Genomic DNA, 14,390 nt, shown 5'->3' with positions numbered 1-14,390 from the left:
TCCGTCCAATACTGAAAGGATCCACTAAGAAATAAAAGGGCTCTGCAGAAAGGGAAGAACAGGGAAGGTCGGAGTTCAGCGGGCGAGGGCATGAGGGGCTGTCCTCAAGACTTCCTCTCAGATTTATTTCACAGTTCACATTTAATTCTAATCCTAGCATTCTCTGCATTTTATAGTTCGTAGACTCCTGGCTATTTCAACAGGGGACTACATCACCAATTTCAAGTGAATCCTCCCAAGTGAACCCATGGAGAGAAGTTAACCTGTTCCTGAGCCAGACAGAGGAAAGAGGTCAATACTGTTGGCTCGAGAATTCAATTATGTAGAGGGGTGCTACTTCATCCTGGAGCCCTGCCCACTCTTACCAGAGTCACTCCATCTTTGACCTATAGCCTCTGCTCCTGTATAACAGATTTTAAAAATGATACATTGTTGCCCACCCCTCCACCCCGCTTTCCATTTTTGGTGTTCAACATTCTTTCCTTTCAATCTCTACTTCCCTCAGTACTTCTGCTAGTAAGCAGAGGTTTCTCAATTTACTTTGTTTCTAAACAGAGTACTTTTAAATGCATGTTTTGACTCAGTTTCCAGAATATATGGTTATTGGCAGCCCTGAAGCCATGCTTTCGAGGTGAACTTCTTATAACCTGCTAGCTTTACTTTGTTCTCCGTGTAAGGCATTTACAGCTCACTGGAAATGTTTCGTAGGAAATCCACGTAAAACCAGCTTTACGCTTCGAACTCTCTGGAAATCTCTATTCCACAAAGGCCACGGCTCAATCCAGAGCTCTAGGAATGAAGGCTCCCTTCTAACACTTAGGGAAGGAAAACTAGAGAGAAAAATACTGATAAAATCTTCAAGACATATATTAGTTAAGGGTGTCTTTAACAAAGGGCCTTCTGTCTCAGAAAGTTCTAGTTAATCTCAGTTAGTGGAGTTCAGGAACTTGGGTTTTTATTTCCACAGAGACTAACAATGTGGACTTCGGCAGAACTGCTCCACCAGGGGAAACCGCAGCAGATGTGCTGGAGACAGGGCAGTGCTGAGAGGCCAAAGAACGATGGCCCCACATAGCATGTTCTCAGGGTGAGGTCATAATCCACCGGGATGTCTGGGAGGATGTGGCATGCGCGCTTCATACACTTTCCTGCTAGTCAGCTCAAGCTCATCATGTAAGGCCCTTTCTATCATTTCCAGAGCACACGCACTTGCATTATCTTATTTCTCAGTGATTTAGCAAGTTTAGAAATGTACACACCCTTCCAAACACAAAACAATGCAGTGTGTGCAGGATTATACCCACCCCCGCCCCAACCCAATCCATTCTTACCTCTTCCCTAGCCTCCCTGAAGGATGAATTTAAGGCTCCTCCTCTCCTAGAAAGGGAAGACTTGGTAGTAGTATCTTCTTGTTGTCCAAAGAGCTCCTCAATGGTCTTTGTGTCAATTTGGTAGTGATGCTGCTGCCTGGCGGCCAAAGTCCAGATATTGGTTTTGCCACGAACTTGCTCCTCTGGAATGGTCTTCCAAAAAAAGCTTCTCATTCGCTTTTTCTTACCAAGGTGGCTATAGCCATTCAGGTGAGAAGCTGGGGGTAGTCCTGGAGGGGGAGGTGGGAGCGGAGGCCCCCCGGGGAGTGGAGGTGGGGGGGGAGGAGGAGGAGAGGGAGGAAAGCCCTCCCCTGAATAGGGACATGGTGGAGGTGGAGGTGGGGGAGGAGGAGGAGGAGGCGGCCCTGGTGCTGTTTCCTGGATCATGAAGCCGGCTGCCGTGGTGATCGTCCCATTCTCTTTATCGCTGACCAAGGAGACACAATTCATAACATGCATAGTACTGTTGCCTTCTAAGGAGATAATTTCTTGGCCTTGGGGAAGCAGACACAAACATTAAACTTGTGTCATACTTTTTCACTCACTGGTCGGCTGCCAGAGAAAAAGGCAACAGGGTTGTGTGTCATCTTCCAAACCTACAAAGATAAAACAACCTTACATCGGTACAAGAAAACGTCTGAATGCCAGCTAGTTCCCTTCAGTGCCCAGCGCTGGTCTTCCTGCGGCGGCTGGGTATTACAATCCATGAGAGGCAACACATCCAAAAGAGCATAAAAAGGGACTAATACTTTTCTAAATGTGAACCAGACAAAATTTTACTGCCTGGAAATGCTGCCAAAGCAGCAGCACCAACAACCCCAACCTGGAAACCTTCCATTCATCAATAAAACACATATTTATTGAGAACCTGCTATAGGTTCTGCAAGCATCGCTCACTTTATGAATAAACTACTTGTTCACTAACTGGCTTCTCTTCCTTAGGCAATGGATACCCGACCCTTAGGGGAATTACCCAAATGGCTGAAGCATTAGGTAGTCGTGGACGACCCTGCTTTCCTCCTGTGTGGACGTGTCCCCTACCAGTCACTTGGTCAAAGGGTATCCTCTGCCTTGCAGAGATGAGGCAGGGCATCTGGAAATGATAAAATAGCAACCAAACTCATTCCCCCAGACTCAGGGCCACCATGTTCCTGCTCGCCACAAACAGAGAAAAGAACACTAGGTGGTAAGATTAAATGTTGTAGCTCAAATCAAACTTTACTGCTTACATTTTAGACAAGTCACTTCACCTCCCTAGACTTCCGTTCTGTCCTTTGTAAAACTAGGAGGCTGGGATCCATTCCATGACCTCTCTCATTGCTGCCAACACTATCACTTTAGATTCTAGTTAAGCCACTCTGCAGAAACAACCACAACTTCGCGCCGACCCCTTTGGCTTCTTCTGTGACACTCTCAGCAGAGAAGACACACACACACACAGATATGCTGCTCGCATCATACCTGCCACACATCTATCCCTGAGCCACACAGTCTCTGAGTTTTATTTCTGGCTTGTGTTTTCATTGGCCTTTAAATGTCTGTTTTTGGCACTGAGTTGTTATGGACCTGATGTGGAAACAGAGGTCAAAACAACTACATTTCTTCAGACTTAAGGACAGGTTAAAGGAAAATGTATAAACTGTCTGATAGCACTAATTCAAATATTATGAAATGCTTTACACAGAACCATGCATAAAAGGCAGGACTGCCTCGGGAAGAAGAGCAGAGACTCTAGAAATAGACCATTTTTTCCTCAGATCTCGGTTCTGCTCCTTCTTAGATGTGCAGTTTGAGGTGAGGGAGGCTGCTGAACCTATGTCTCAGCATCCTTATCTATAATATAAAAATATATTGTTCCATTGGTTTGCATAAGAATAAATGAGCTAATACATGTACCAAGATACTATTAACAATAACCAATGTCGTATGTATATATGATTTCTCTTCACTTTCACAGGTACTGTATTTTCTTTAAAATATGTATTGGGTTCATGGATAAAACGTTAAGTTACTCCTGGCTGCTAGAAAAATACCTTTAATAGTCCTAGTCTTTGCTTTCTACGCTACTAGCTTTGTCCTTCTTCAAAACTCAGTGATTATATATTATGCTATCTCTAAATTATAAGAACATGGGTGCCTGCTTGGCTCAGTCACTTAGCATCTGATTCTTGATTTTGGCTCAGGTCATGATCTCAGGGTTGTGAGATCGACCCCGGAGTTGGGCTCCCGAGTTGTGCTCCATGCTGGGCGTGGTGGAGCCTGCTTAAGATTCCTTCTCTGCCCCTCCCCCGCCAAATAAATAAATAAATAAATAATAACAAGCACAAATGTTTTTATGAAACATGAAAATTTAACTTTTGAAAACTATGCATGTGTAGAAGACGGTATTGTCAGCTACTAACTGGATTTTCTTTTTTTTTTTTTAACCATTTTAACCATTTATAATTGTGTATCAGCGACACTAAGTACATCTGCAGTGCTGTGTAGCCATCCCCGCTGCATAATTTTTTAGAAAGTAAAACCGAAATTATTTAATCCAAGCCAACTTCTAGTTCACTTGCGATGCAACTGGCTTTTAAAAGGAGTCTGCATAATTACCATTAGGGGCATAACTAGGCTGTTTTCATAGCTGGCACCCCTTAAGCAATGACTCATTGTCAATTACAGTTTATAGTTACATTTGAACTCTTCTTTTTTCAAGACTGCACAGGTAATCTTGGCTGTTTATCCCTTACATAGTTTAAAATACTTCTGTACATAAAACATCTCATGTATTAAAGAGTTGCTAATCCTCCAATTCACCTCCAACTGCAGATATGCTGACTCGTTTACAGATCATTCCCGTTAAGAATGGCGATAACCTGGGTGGCTGAGTTGGTTGGACGACTGCCTTTAGCTCAGATCGTGATCCTGGAGCCCAGGATCGAGTCCCGCATGGGGCTCCCGGCTCCACGGGGAGTCTGCTTCTCTCTCTGACCTTCTCCTTGCTCATGCTCTCTCTCACTGTCTCTCTTGCAAATAAATAAATAAAATCTTTGGAAAAAAAAAAAAAAGAATGGCGATAACCTTAAAAAAGTCTCCATCCTACAAAGCAGGGACTCCCCCCGTGCTGCGTAAGTCTATCCACAGATGTGCCATTAAAACTCACACAGCAAATAAGGAGTATGTGTGTGTGAGAGAGTGAGAAAGACTCTACACTCAAACCAGCACTCGTTTCTGACACTAAAGCTCCAAAGGATGCGAGTCCTTTTGAGTACCGCCCATTGCACACAAGAAGTACAAGATACAGGCTTGTCAAAGTAAAAAGTGACAAGTGTTAGTGAGGAGCCCACTATAATTCTAACCACAGCCCCATCTAGAGAAAGAATGTTATTTTTAAAAGTCCAAAGAACAAAATCAAATTTACAACACTGTTACTGGTATGTTGTCTGGCTCATTTTTTCCCAGGGTAACAAATAAGGGTCCTAGGCCCCCAGCAGCTTCTAATGAATAAATTCTCCAGCAATGATTAGCTAAGATGCTAATGCTTTTACTACTGGCTTCAATAGGGCTTTAATAGGGCTTTCCCTTTGGGCAGGATTTCCAGTGTCAAAGAGGCACAGGAAAAAGAGAGTGCAGACAGACATTCTAACCCTTTCCACAGTCTCATAACATATTAAAACGGAGGATAAACAAAGAACATTTCATTTACTAGGGTACAGTTCCCAGCAAAGATGCAAACGCATACCCTCCAAGTCTGCTACCCCACAGGTAATGCTGCAGCCCTGAAAAGCTTGCTGCTTCTCACAGCTGCCAACTGCCAGCAGGGACAATGGAATTAGTCTTGGCTCTGTCTGGAAAATGTCAAGGGTCCCATCTACCTTCCCAGGGCAGCCAGAGACAGGTTTGTATTTAACATCCCACCTACAGGTTGGGGACCTCAGCAGCAGGGAGAACAGCTGCTAAGGCTGACAAATGTTCAGCCCTGAGTAAAACAGAGCTGTCACCATAAGGCTCTGAAGATGAGAACTCTTCAAGCCCCGAGTGCTAATCATGAGCCATCAGGGGTGTGTCTAAGTGACCGACCCTCTAGAGAGGTTTTAGCTCAACAGAGCATCACTGAACTATACATTTTTAATTCACATGCTGGGGCCATGTCTCTAGTCTAGCTGGTCAGCCAAAATAAGTCTTAGAATGCAAATGTTCCTAAGGGAATTCAAAGAGGCCCTCTCACCCAACAGCTAGCACCACTTTGCTTGTGGTGTTAGACACATGAAGGGAGTGAGTGGCAGGGAAGATGAGAGAATATGTACGTTTCCTTTCTCAGTACATTTAGGAGGAAAGCAAGCTCCTCCTGTAAGACCGTTCAGAGCTCAGGTTTTCCTGAAAGACGGTTAGTGGGGCCTGACGGCCCAGCTGCTCGCTCACCCTCTAGGTCAACAAAAATCAAAAGTGAACCCCAAGGAAAACCCTCCAGAAAACCTTTCCCCTTCATTTCTGACTTGTGTCACAAATGAGGTGGGGGCAGGAAGGCCCGGCCCACACCCTCCTAATGACAAATGGGGGCAGAACAAGCCAGGTTTGAAAAGCAGAGGACAAAGGAGTGTGGGGAGGGTACAGGCGATTCTAAAATATGGAATTTTTACCCTCCACTAATTCCCCGGGGAAAAGCCCCTCCCCGACCGCCTATCTTTCAAAACCTTTCTTGATCGTTAAACCCAGAATGTCAATCATACAGTCGAACCAGAGCCGGCAGCATCCAGCCCTCCTCCTTGGCACTGCACGCGGCACCGAGAGAACCCCAGACTGTTTCCAGTCAGCGTATTTAAGCCGCAACACAACATAAACACTTCACGGATGCCCCCGAGTGCAACACCCAGAGAGTAGAGAGAGAACGGTTGTCTCTGAATGTGCATTTTCAGTTTCTATCAAGGTCCCCAAACCAAGGGGGAGGGGGAGCGCACGAGCGCCAAAGGATGCTCTAAAGAGAGGGAAGGAAGCGCTGGCCACTCATTCCAGGAAGACAGCTGTGGGTCAGTTGAGGGGGTCACAGACGGCCGAACACTGGAGGCAATTTCTGTGCAAACAGATGTTTGAAAACTGACTCCCAGGTCCTGAAGAAATTCGGCGTGGGGGCACCGGGGGGCACGATTGCTTTCTAGAAGTCTGGACGCAGAGTAGTTTTCCTAGGTCACAGCACTGGCCGGCGATCCGCCGCGTTCTTCCGCCCCCAAGCCCCAGGTCCTGGGTCCCGCCCCAGCCACTCACCCAAACGGCCCGGGATGAGCCGCACAGAAGGCTCGGGGGCGCCGCGCGGATCCCCGAGAGCAACGCGAGTGGGAGGTCCGGCGGCCGCGCGCAAGCCCCCAGCCGCGCGCGTCCTTATCTGCGCCAGGCCTGGAGAGGCGGTGGGGGAGCGGGCGCCCGTGCGCCGCGGAGATAGACGCCCACACGGCCGCGCAGGCTCGGCGGCGGCTGCCGCGGCGGGGCAAGGGCGCGCTCCGCGGAGAGGCCGCTGCGGGCCGTGCGGGAACAGGCGGGGCCGAAAGGGCAAACGCCGGGGAAGGACTGGACCCTCCGCCTCCCGGGAGCGCCGAACGCCCCGCGGTCCTGGAGCACAACCGACCCGAGCTGCCGCAGCAGGCGCTCGCCCCTCCCCGGGCCCCTTGGGCGGGCGGGTCTGGGCGTGTCGGGGGGGGGGGGGTCGCCCGGCCCCGCCCCCTTGCCCGGAGGACCCAGACTTAGGGTCCGCCCGCCCCCCCCGCTCCCCCCCCCGCCCAGCGCGGTTCCTTGGATACCCGCCCCTCCGCCCCGCGGCCCCACGGAGCTCCAGAAGCCGGGTAGGCTGCGGAGGCTAACGTGGGAAGGTTATCTCAGTGCTTGGAAGCCAAAGAGGGGATCTCCTAGTTCGCGGACTTGGGATCTGCCGGGTCCTTGTACGTTCGCGGCGACACCTCCCCCACGTCCGGGGTCTGGGTCCCGGGCGCGGAGGAGAAAGCCTCGCGGCCGCACTGCGGGCCAACAGATGGGAGCCAGGGAGAGCACGGAAAAAAAAAAAAAAATGTAGAGGGGAGACTCCTGGTGTTTGGTCGGAGGATAAAACCCGAGAGCCCGCAGTCCCGGAGCTGGGGGCACCGTAGTGGCTGGAGCTCATCCACCAGCCCACCCGCTTCCTCCCCAAACTTAGACAACTTGACGGCGAAACTTCCAATCTGAACTTCGCACCGCCAGGACGAGTTTGCAGTAGCAAGAGGCGCCCTGTCCTCGGTCCGCATCACTCCGACGCGGTCCTCGCCAACCCCGCACCCACTTTCTGGAGCGGCAAGTCCTGGCTCCCCGCTGGCCAGTGGCGCGCTCTTGGACCGGGCGGGGATCAAGTGGGGGCGCGGTTTATCCAAATATCTTCGCAGCTAAAGCTCCATTAGCCGACCCTGGTCCAGCCCCGAGGCGGTCCGTGACCTAGCTCGTTCTCCGGACGCGGGTCCAGAGCCGCGCGTCTTGGCCTCAGGAGACCTATCGCTGTCCTCTGCAGTCTGGGTAGTGCAGGCACCAAAGTCACCCGAGTGGGTGCGGAGGGAGCGCGCAAAACTCCCCAGCCCTTCCCATGGAGACGCGAAGGCAGCCGAGACTTGGCGCCGCAGCCCGGGGTCCAAGCTGATCCCTGCCCTTGGCCCTCTGGAGCCGGGGTGTCCGGCTCCCGGTTCCCCCCGAGCGGCGGTCGCCCCGGCCTCGGCCACCCGGCTCCCACTCACCCGCGGCCCGCGCTTCCCACGCGCGCTCCTGGATCCCCACTGCGGATCTCAGCGCCAACGCCTCTGCCGGGTCTCTGCAGCCGGAGCAGGCGGCTCGGGACGGCGAGGGGGCAGGGCGACGCGGGGCGGGGCTCAGCCGCTGCCCCAGGTAACAATGCTGCAGACAAGCCCGCTCCCACAGCCTGCCGCAAAGGGCAGCACGCCCTTTCCTGCTCGGCCCCTTCCCTCCTCCCACCCTCCGAGCGCCGGCGTCGGCGCCGCGGCGCTTGCTTTCACCTATCCGGGGCCCCGGGGGCCTGGAAGACGCCCCCGGGCACGCTGCTCCCCGCACCCGAAGGCGCCCGAGGGAAGTAGGGGTGGCGGGAAACAGCGAAGTACGAGTGTGAAGAAGAGCCAGGTATCCTCGTGTAACCAGCGAGGGGAGGCGCCAAGCCGCTTCTGAACCTGCAAGTGCTTTCCACCAAGCTGCCTCTGCCGCAACCTCCCCGCCACCCTCCCCTGCGCACACGCACACTCCTGCACGCACACCCTCGGCGCGCGCGCACACGCACACACACAGGCGCGCGCGCCAGGCTACCCTCTGCCCCACGCTGGTTTCTCCCTGGAGTACTAGGCAGGCTTTGGAGGGGGGAATGTCCCAACTCTTAAAGCCAAATCCCAGCTGAGCGGGAGCTGCCCAAGGTCACCTCTTCTCTGGGTCCTGCCACCGCGTAGGTTTGTTACTTTTTTTTTTTAAATCTCCTCAGTGATGATGGTAGCAAGGCTCTTTCAATTATATTTAAGCAAAGCAAAGAAAAAAAGCCACTGCAAGTGAGACAGCATGAACGGAGGCTGTCCGGAGACTGACAGGAAGAAACGGGGGAACAGTTTAATCGCATCCCCCCCCCCCCCATAATTTGTGAAACCAGGCAGTGAGACACATAGTCAAAGAAAACCTTTACTGGGCAAACCAGCCGGTCGGAAATCAGCTGCAGGGGTGGAGAGGCGCCCTGGGTGGGGATGAAGTCATCCTTACCTTTGACTTGGTTAACAGATAACAGACCAGTTTTCCAGTCTCTGGTGCCCGATGACTTCTGTCTCTCCTCCCAGGTCTTCAACCCCTGCACTCCCACAACTCGTTCTCCATGTGGATGGAAACAAGTGAAGCTATTAGAGCAAAAACAAAAACAAAGCAAAACAAAAGCAATAAACAAAATTAATACCAGCCAAGAGCCCATTTATCAGCCATAGACCAGGCTTACATTACACGTGAGGAGTAGATCCAGCCAAGACCAGAGTAAACCTCAAGGAGTGGGAAATGTAATAAAAGAGAAAGATATCCATGCTCAGGAAGTTAATATTAATCCCAAAGGATAATATGGATTGCCAAGGCAAAAGTTGAATGAAGAATTTCACAAGTGAGGAGCAGAATGGTATCCTTTCCTTTTCTTTTCTGGAGGGTTGGCCAGATGAAGGGTCTGCACCCACTGCACACTTCCCGCTCTTCAGCAGCTCCCACCTCCCCAAACCCGGCTTCCCCCACACTGTACTAAGTATGCACTTTCAAATGAGCCACTTTTTTGAAGAATCAAATTCAGTGACCCATCATCAACCACGAGTCTTTTTGATCTCCCTGCAGCAGTCTGGCCTACAGGCCTTCTCTCTGCCCCTCTGGCCTCCTCTGCTGAACCCTTTTGTCCTTTGAGGACAGTAACTGGATTCTTCCAACTCTGTCTCCCATTATCCCATGGGTTCCGTCTTCTGACTTGAACCTGGAAGGGTCCAGATTTTGTAGGGCCTGAAGCTTGTATAACTCTTGATGGAGCTTTTTAAAGAAAATCAATAACTTATAAACACACCACTAAGTGTATGTCCTTGGAAGTGTCCAGGAGAGTGAGGGGCAGGAAAACTCCAGCTCTACGGCAAATCCACTTCTGACTTCACCTCTAGGTCAGCGACTCTCAAATCCATATTGGCTCTGTAATATCTCAGGTCCAAATTCAATGTCCAAGGGTCAATTCATCTTTCTTGTAAAACTAGCACTTATCCTACCCATACCTCTTACTTAAGACCTGATTCTTAGGGGCGCCTGGGTAGCTCAGCTGGTTAAGTGTCTGCCTTCAGCTCACGTCATGATCAGGGTCTTGGGATCGAGTCCCAAATTCGGGTTCCTTGTTTTGTGGGGAGCCTGCTTCTCCTGGGTTTGTGCTCGCTCGCTCTCAAATAAATAAATAAATAAAATCTTTTAAAAGACCTGATTTTTAAAATTTAAAATCCTGGCTTTCCTCTGGTTCTTTTTCTCTTCTGAATTCCTTATATCTAAGTATTCTCTGAATTTGTTGCTCTTTCCACAAATCATGTCTCTTACTTCTATACTTTATATCCACATCCACTCTCCCCAATTAGAGGATGGGGGAGGTGATATTTATTTGCTGTTGGCCATGGGTCAAGCATCACATGGGATTCTCCGACCAAGCCCAGAAATCCACCGTTCTATATTTTCTAGTTTAGAGAAGTTAAATTGGGCTCCTGTGTCCACTGCTTTGGTGTCCTTTCTCCTTCTCCCCTCTTCTCCCTGACTCTGCTGTTTTTCTGAAAGTCTAATTTCATCACATGAGCTACCCGTTCAAAAGCATTGGTAGGTTCACATAGGTGCTGACGGGAAGAAAGTGGCGATCTTCCATTTGACATTGGCTGCATTTTCCCTTCCCCTCCTGTGGTCTGAACTGTTCTGTTGCACCCAAGCAGCACTGCTGGCTGAATGCACCAGCCTTCATCTTTGGCTCTTATTTGATGACATGTTGTGCCTATTAGGTGGCCAAAAGGTAGCTGAGTAGCACAGGGCACAACTCTCGAATAGTTAGTCAGTGTCTTCATGGGTATGAATCTAGAAGACTCTTTGTTCTTCATACATTAATACACTGATTGTTAACCTCGTCTCACCTGAGCTTGTGCTGGGGCCTCAAGGTGAGCCTCTTGTCTGTACCCCAGAAACGCCAGCAGCCCTGTCTAGGGGGAAGGCTGGCAAGACTCCTGAAGCCAGGCGTGCCCAAAGTCAGCCCAGCCCCTGGAATTTGTGGCTTGGAGGAAGCTGCGGGGGTGACCTCAGGGGTGCCAGAGCAGCGGCCAGTGTGGCCAGTGTGAACTTCTCCTGGCCAGCTGAACCTCTCTGGAGCGCGTTCCTAGCTTCGTGTGGCCCCAGCCATGGGCCCCACAGGTACCAGCTCCAACACCTGCCCAAGAACTTCTCCGTCTGCAGCTTGTCTCCCCTCTCCCCAGACTGTCCTTTCCAGATTGCTCTTTTTCCCTTTGCCCTGTTCATTTTCTCTCTTCCAGCTTCTCTTCCTCAGCCCTGAGAAGCTTGTGGTTTCCTCTACATCAAGCATTTTCGTATTGGAATCTGTCATTAGGAGCTCCTCAACAAAACCATCAAACCCAAATCAATCAAATTGCGGAATCCATCCTAAAAAATGCCTTACGGTTCTCAAACAGGCTTCTTTGCTTAAGGAAGAAGTCTGATGCTTGAGCTGACTTCATTGGCCCTCTAAGAAACCACAGGGACACCCTAAAACAAGTCCCCTCTGGCATAGGATTGAGGCATCAAACTGGTTTTTAAATTCCTTTCTCTCAGGGATGCAGACTGAGACTTACTTAGTCTTTGTTCTTCTTAAAACATATCTGATGAAATCAGTTGTTGCGTTAGATTATAGGCTGTGCCCTTGCTCTTAAAATCGGAAAACTGCACAAGAAACTAAGTCTACCAGCTCTGTAGTTAAACAGACTTGGCAGACAAATGCCAAGACTCATCACTCCTAATAACAGCCATTTCTAAGAGAAATTGCTAGACCTCCTTGTTCCCTTCAAAGGTTGAAAAGTATAAAATAAGGAAAATCAACAGAACTGTTGTCACTATGAATGCAAATTTGCATCAGGTATCTTATTGACAAAAGGCAGACACCAGGGGTGCCCGGGTGGCTCAGTCACTGGGCATCTGCCTTCTGCTCCGGTCATGATCTGATCCCTGGGATGGAGCCCTGCATCAGGCTCTGTTCAGCAGGGAGCCTGCTTCTCCCTCTGCCTGCTGCTCTGCCTTCTTGTGCTCCCTCTCTGACTGTCTCTCTCTGTCAAATAAATAAATAAAATCTTAAAAAAAAAAAAAAAAGAATTCAGGCACTGGACTGCTGTTGTTTTCTAAACAACTCTGAACTGAGAAAATGTTTTCACAGGCTAAGAAATGGAAATAGTAAGTTGCCTTTAAGTACAGTAAAAAGTAACTAGGCTCTGATCCTTAGAGGGAGAAACTTTTTCTCTGGGTGCTAAGTAGCGATTTCTGAAAATTTTAAATAGAAAATGCTTTCACATGGAGGGGCAGCTGGGTAGCTCAATCGTCTAAGTAGCTGGCTCTAGACCTCAGCTTAGGTCTTGGTCTCAGGGTCATGAGTTTAAGCCCTGTTTTGGGCTCTACACTGGGTGTGGAGGCTACTTTAAAAAAAAAAAAAACAGTAAGAAAAGAAAAGGAGAAGAAGAAGAAAAGAAAATGCTTTCACATGGGATGCATGTGATGTCGATATCCATGGTGACATCAACAGGCATTTCCTTGGTCAGAAGTAAATACAGGTACCTCGTCAACAGCAGTGCCTGATTTCTTTGAGGGTAAGAGAGATTACGGGCAACGCTTACCAACATATAAGAATGAGGTGATTAGACAGCCGATGACCTCTCTCCTGCTATGTCCCCTTAGAGCCCAATGTTCATTTGCTCCCTTTTAAGGTGTGTGTGTGTGTGTGTGTGTGTGTGCACATGTGTGTGCGTGTGTGTTTTGGGGGCAGGGATGGAAGTGGAGACAGATACAGGAGAAATACTGTACACATCAATGAGGTTCTCACCCAGAAAATCCTCAGCTCAGCAACCCCCCCCCTTTTTTTTTTTACTTTATAACTTCTACAGTGCTTAGAGAACTGATCAGTATGAGCGACCAATATAGGGTCTGGCTGTTGTAACATTCAATTTTGAGGAGAAAAATACCTTTGAAATATAACATGAAAGCGTATCACTTCTTTTCGCCTCCCATCATCAAAAACAAGTATGTGCGTCTCCCTTAGAGGAATTAAGTTAAAGAGGACGTCAGATGGCAATTTCTTTTGCTACTGGTTTTAACTGTTTCAAATTGTTTACCCTTTGAAGAAGCGAGCCCGGAGCTGGAGCAAACAGTAATTTGAAACCATAATACTCACTGGACAGGCGGTCAGCAAACAGAAACCCAGGGAATCAACAATTTTGGTATGTGGTGGTGGTGGGGTGTGTGTGTGTGTGTGTTTCCCTGAGGAAATAATACATGTGCATATTGTACAAGGCTTTGTAGGGCATTTAAAGGCCGGCAAAAGGACATGTTGGGGACTTAGTGATTTGTAAAGCCCTTTTTACTCCTCTTTGAAATTGAATTTGTACTTAGTGTAAGGACCATTATGAACAAATATTTTTGCACTAAGCTTCTATTTTTAAGAAGGTAAATACTTTCTGTGTGATAACAAATCATCAAACCAGCCCATAACAATTAGCATCTTCATATTTCTCAAGCCAGGTATATAGAAATAACTCAAATGGACCAATTTTGGAGAAGCAGGGTAAGCCTTTGGGTGAAAATGCTGTTATTCAAGTTTTGACGGCCTTGGCCACAAAGAGGATCCCTGTCAAAACACTCAACATCACAATTAGCTCACAGTTTGCATCCCTCTGTGGGCCTGACCAGGCTAACTCTGAACAGGGCTGTCTGGGGTTAAACCCTGGACCTCTCTTTTCATCTTCACTCCTAACCACTGGCCCCTTCCTGAAGAAAGGGGCCACTGTCTGGACTCAAACTCAGAGAGGTGCTGTCAAACATTCAGCCAGCCACTTGTACTTTAAAATAAATGAAAGACTTTACCCTCCCATTTCTAAGTTCCTTTTATCTGCTGTTTCTGTGCATATGATCGACTTCCGTGTGTCAAATTGTATGTTAAGCCGTAACATGGAGTAGAACATCGACACCAAGTATTTTGCTGTAAGTGGTGAATTCTCAGGACCAGGATCCAGAAAAGAGCAAATTCCTTGTCATTTTTCTTGAAATGTGGCTGATTTCCAAGGTAAAACCCTGGGTTCTCTCCACCATATCCCTTTGTAGAAGGCACAGGTATGAGAATTTCTGATTTTTTGAGTTCTGAATTGTCCTCAGGCTTCCCATGGGGTGATCCACGGGTGATGTCTCTCCGGGTGTCCATTTTACACAGAGGGAGAGGGAATGTAGGGCCAGCACACGACTGAACACAGGACT

General features: G+C 48.9%; 1 protein-coding gene across 4 annotated transcripts in view; it reads right to left on the bottom strand.

The window, feature by feature from the left end:
• FHDC1 (FH2 domain containing 1) overlaps positions 1-8,587 on the bottom strand; it is a 39,434-nt gene extending 30,847 nt beyond the window's left edge. Inside the window, exons 1-2 of one of the 4 annotated variants that reach the window (XM_047717676.1) lie at positions 8,378-8,587; positions 1,332-1,966 (exon numbers count right to left, since the gene is read on the bottom strand). In XM_047717676.1, coding sequence (XP_047573632.1) covers positions 1,332-1,829 — 498 coding nt within the window. In that variant the 5' untranslated portion in view covers positions 1,830-1,966; positions 8,378-8,587. Of the gene's footprint in view, positions 1-1,331; positions 1,967-5,679; positions 6,171-6,617; positions 6,976-8,101; positions 8,299-8,377 lie in introns of those variants that run through there. The other 3 variants (XM_047717674.1, XM_047717675.1, XM_047717677.1) reach the window with 3 other exon arrangements.
• Between the last annotated feature and the right edge of the window lie 5,803 nt (positions 8,588-14,390).

Source organism: Lutra lutra, chromosome 2, assembly GCF_902655055.1.
Source record: "Lutra lutra chromosome 2, mLutLut1.2, whole genome shotgun sequence".
Taxonomy (NCBI): domain Eukaryota; kingdom Metazoa; phylum Chordata; class Mammalia; order Carnivora; family Mustelidae; genus Lutra; species Lutra lutra.
The sequence above is the reverse complement of the archived record's forward strand: the minus strand, read 5'-3'. Positions and strand labels throughout refer to the sequence as shown.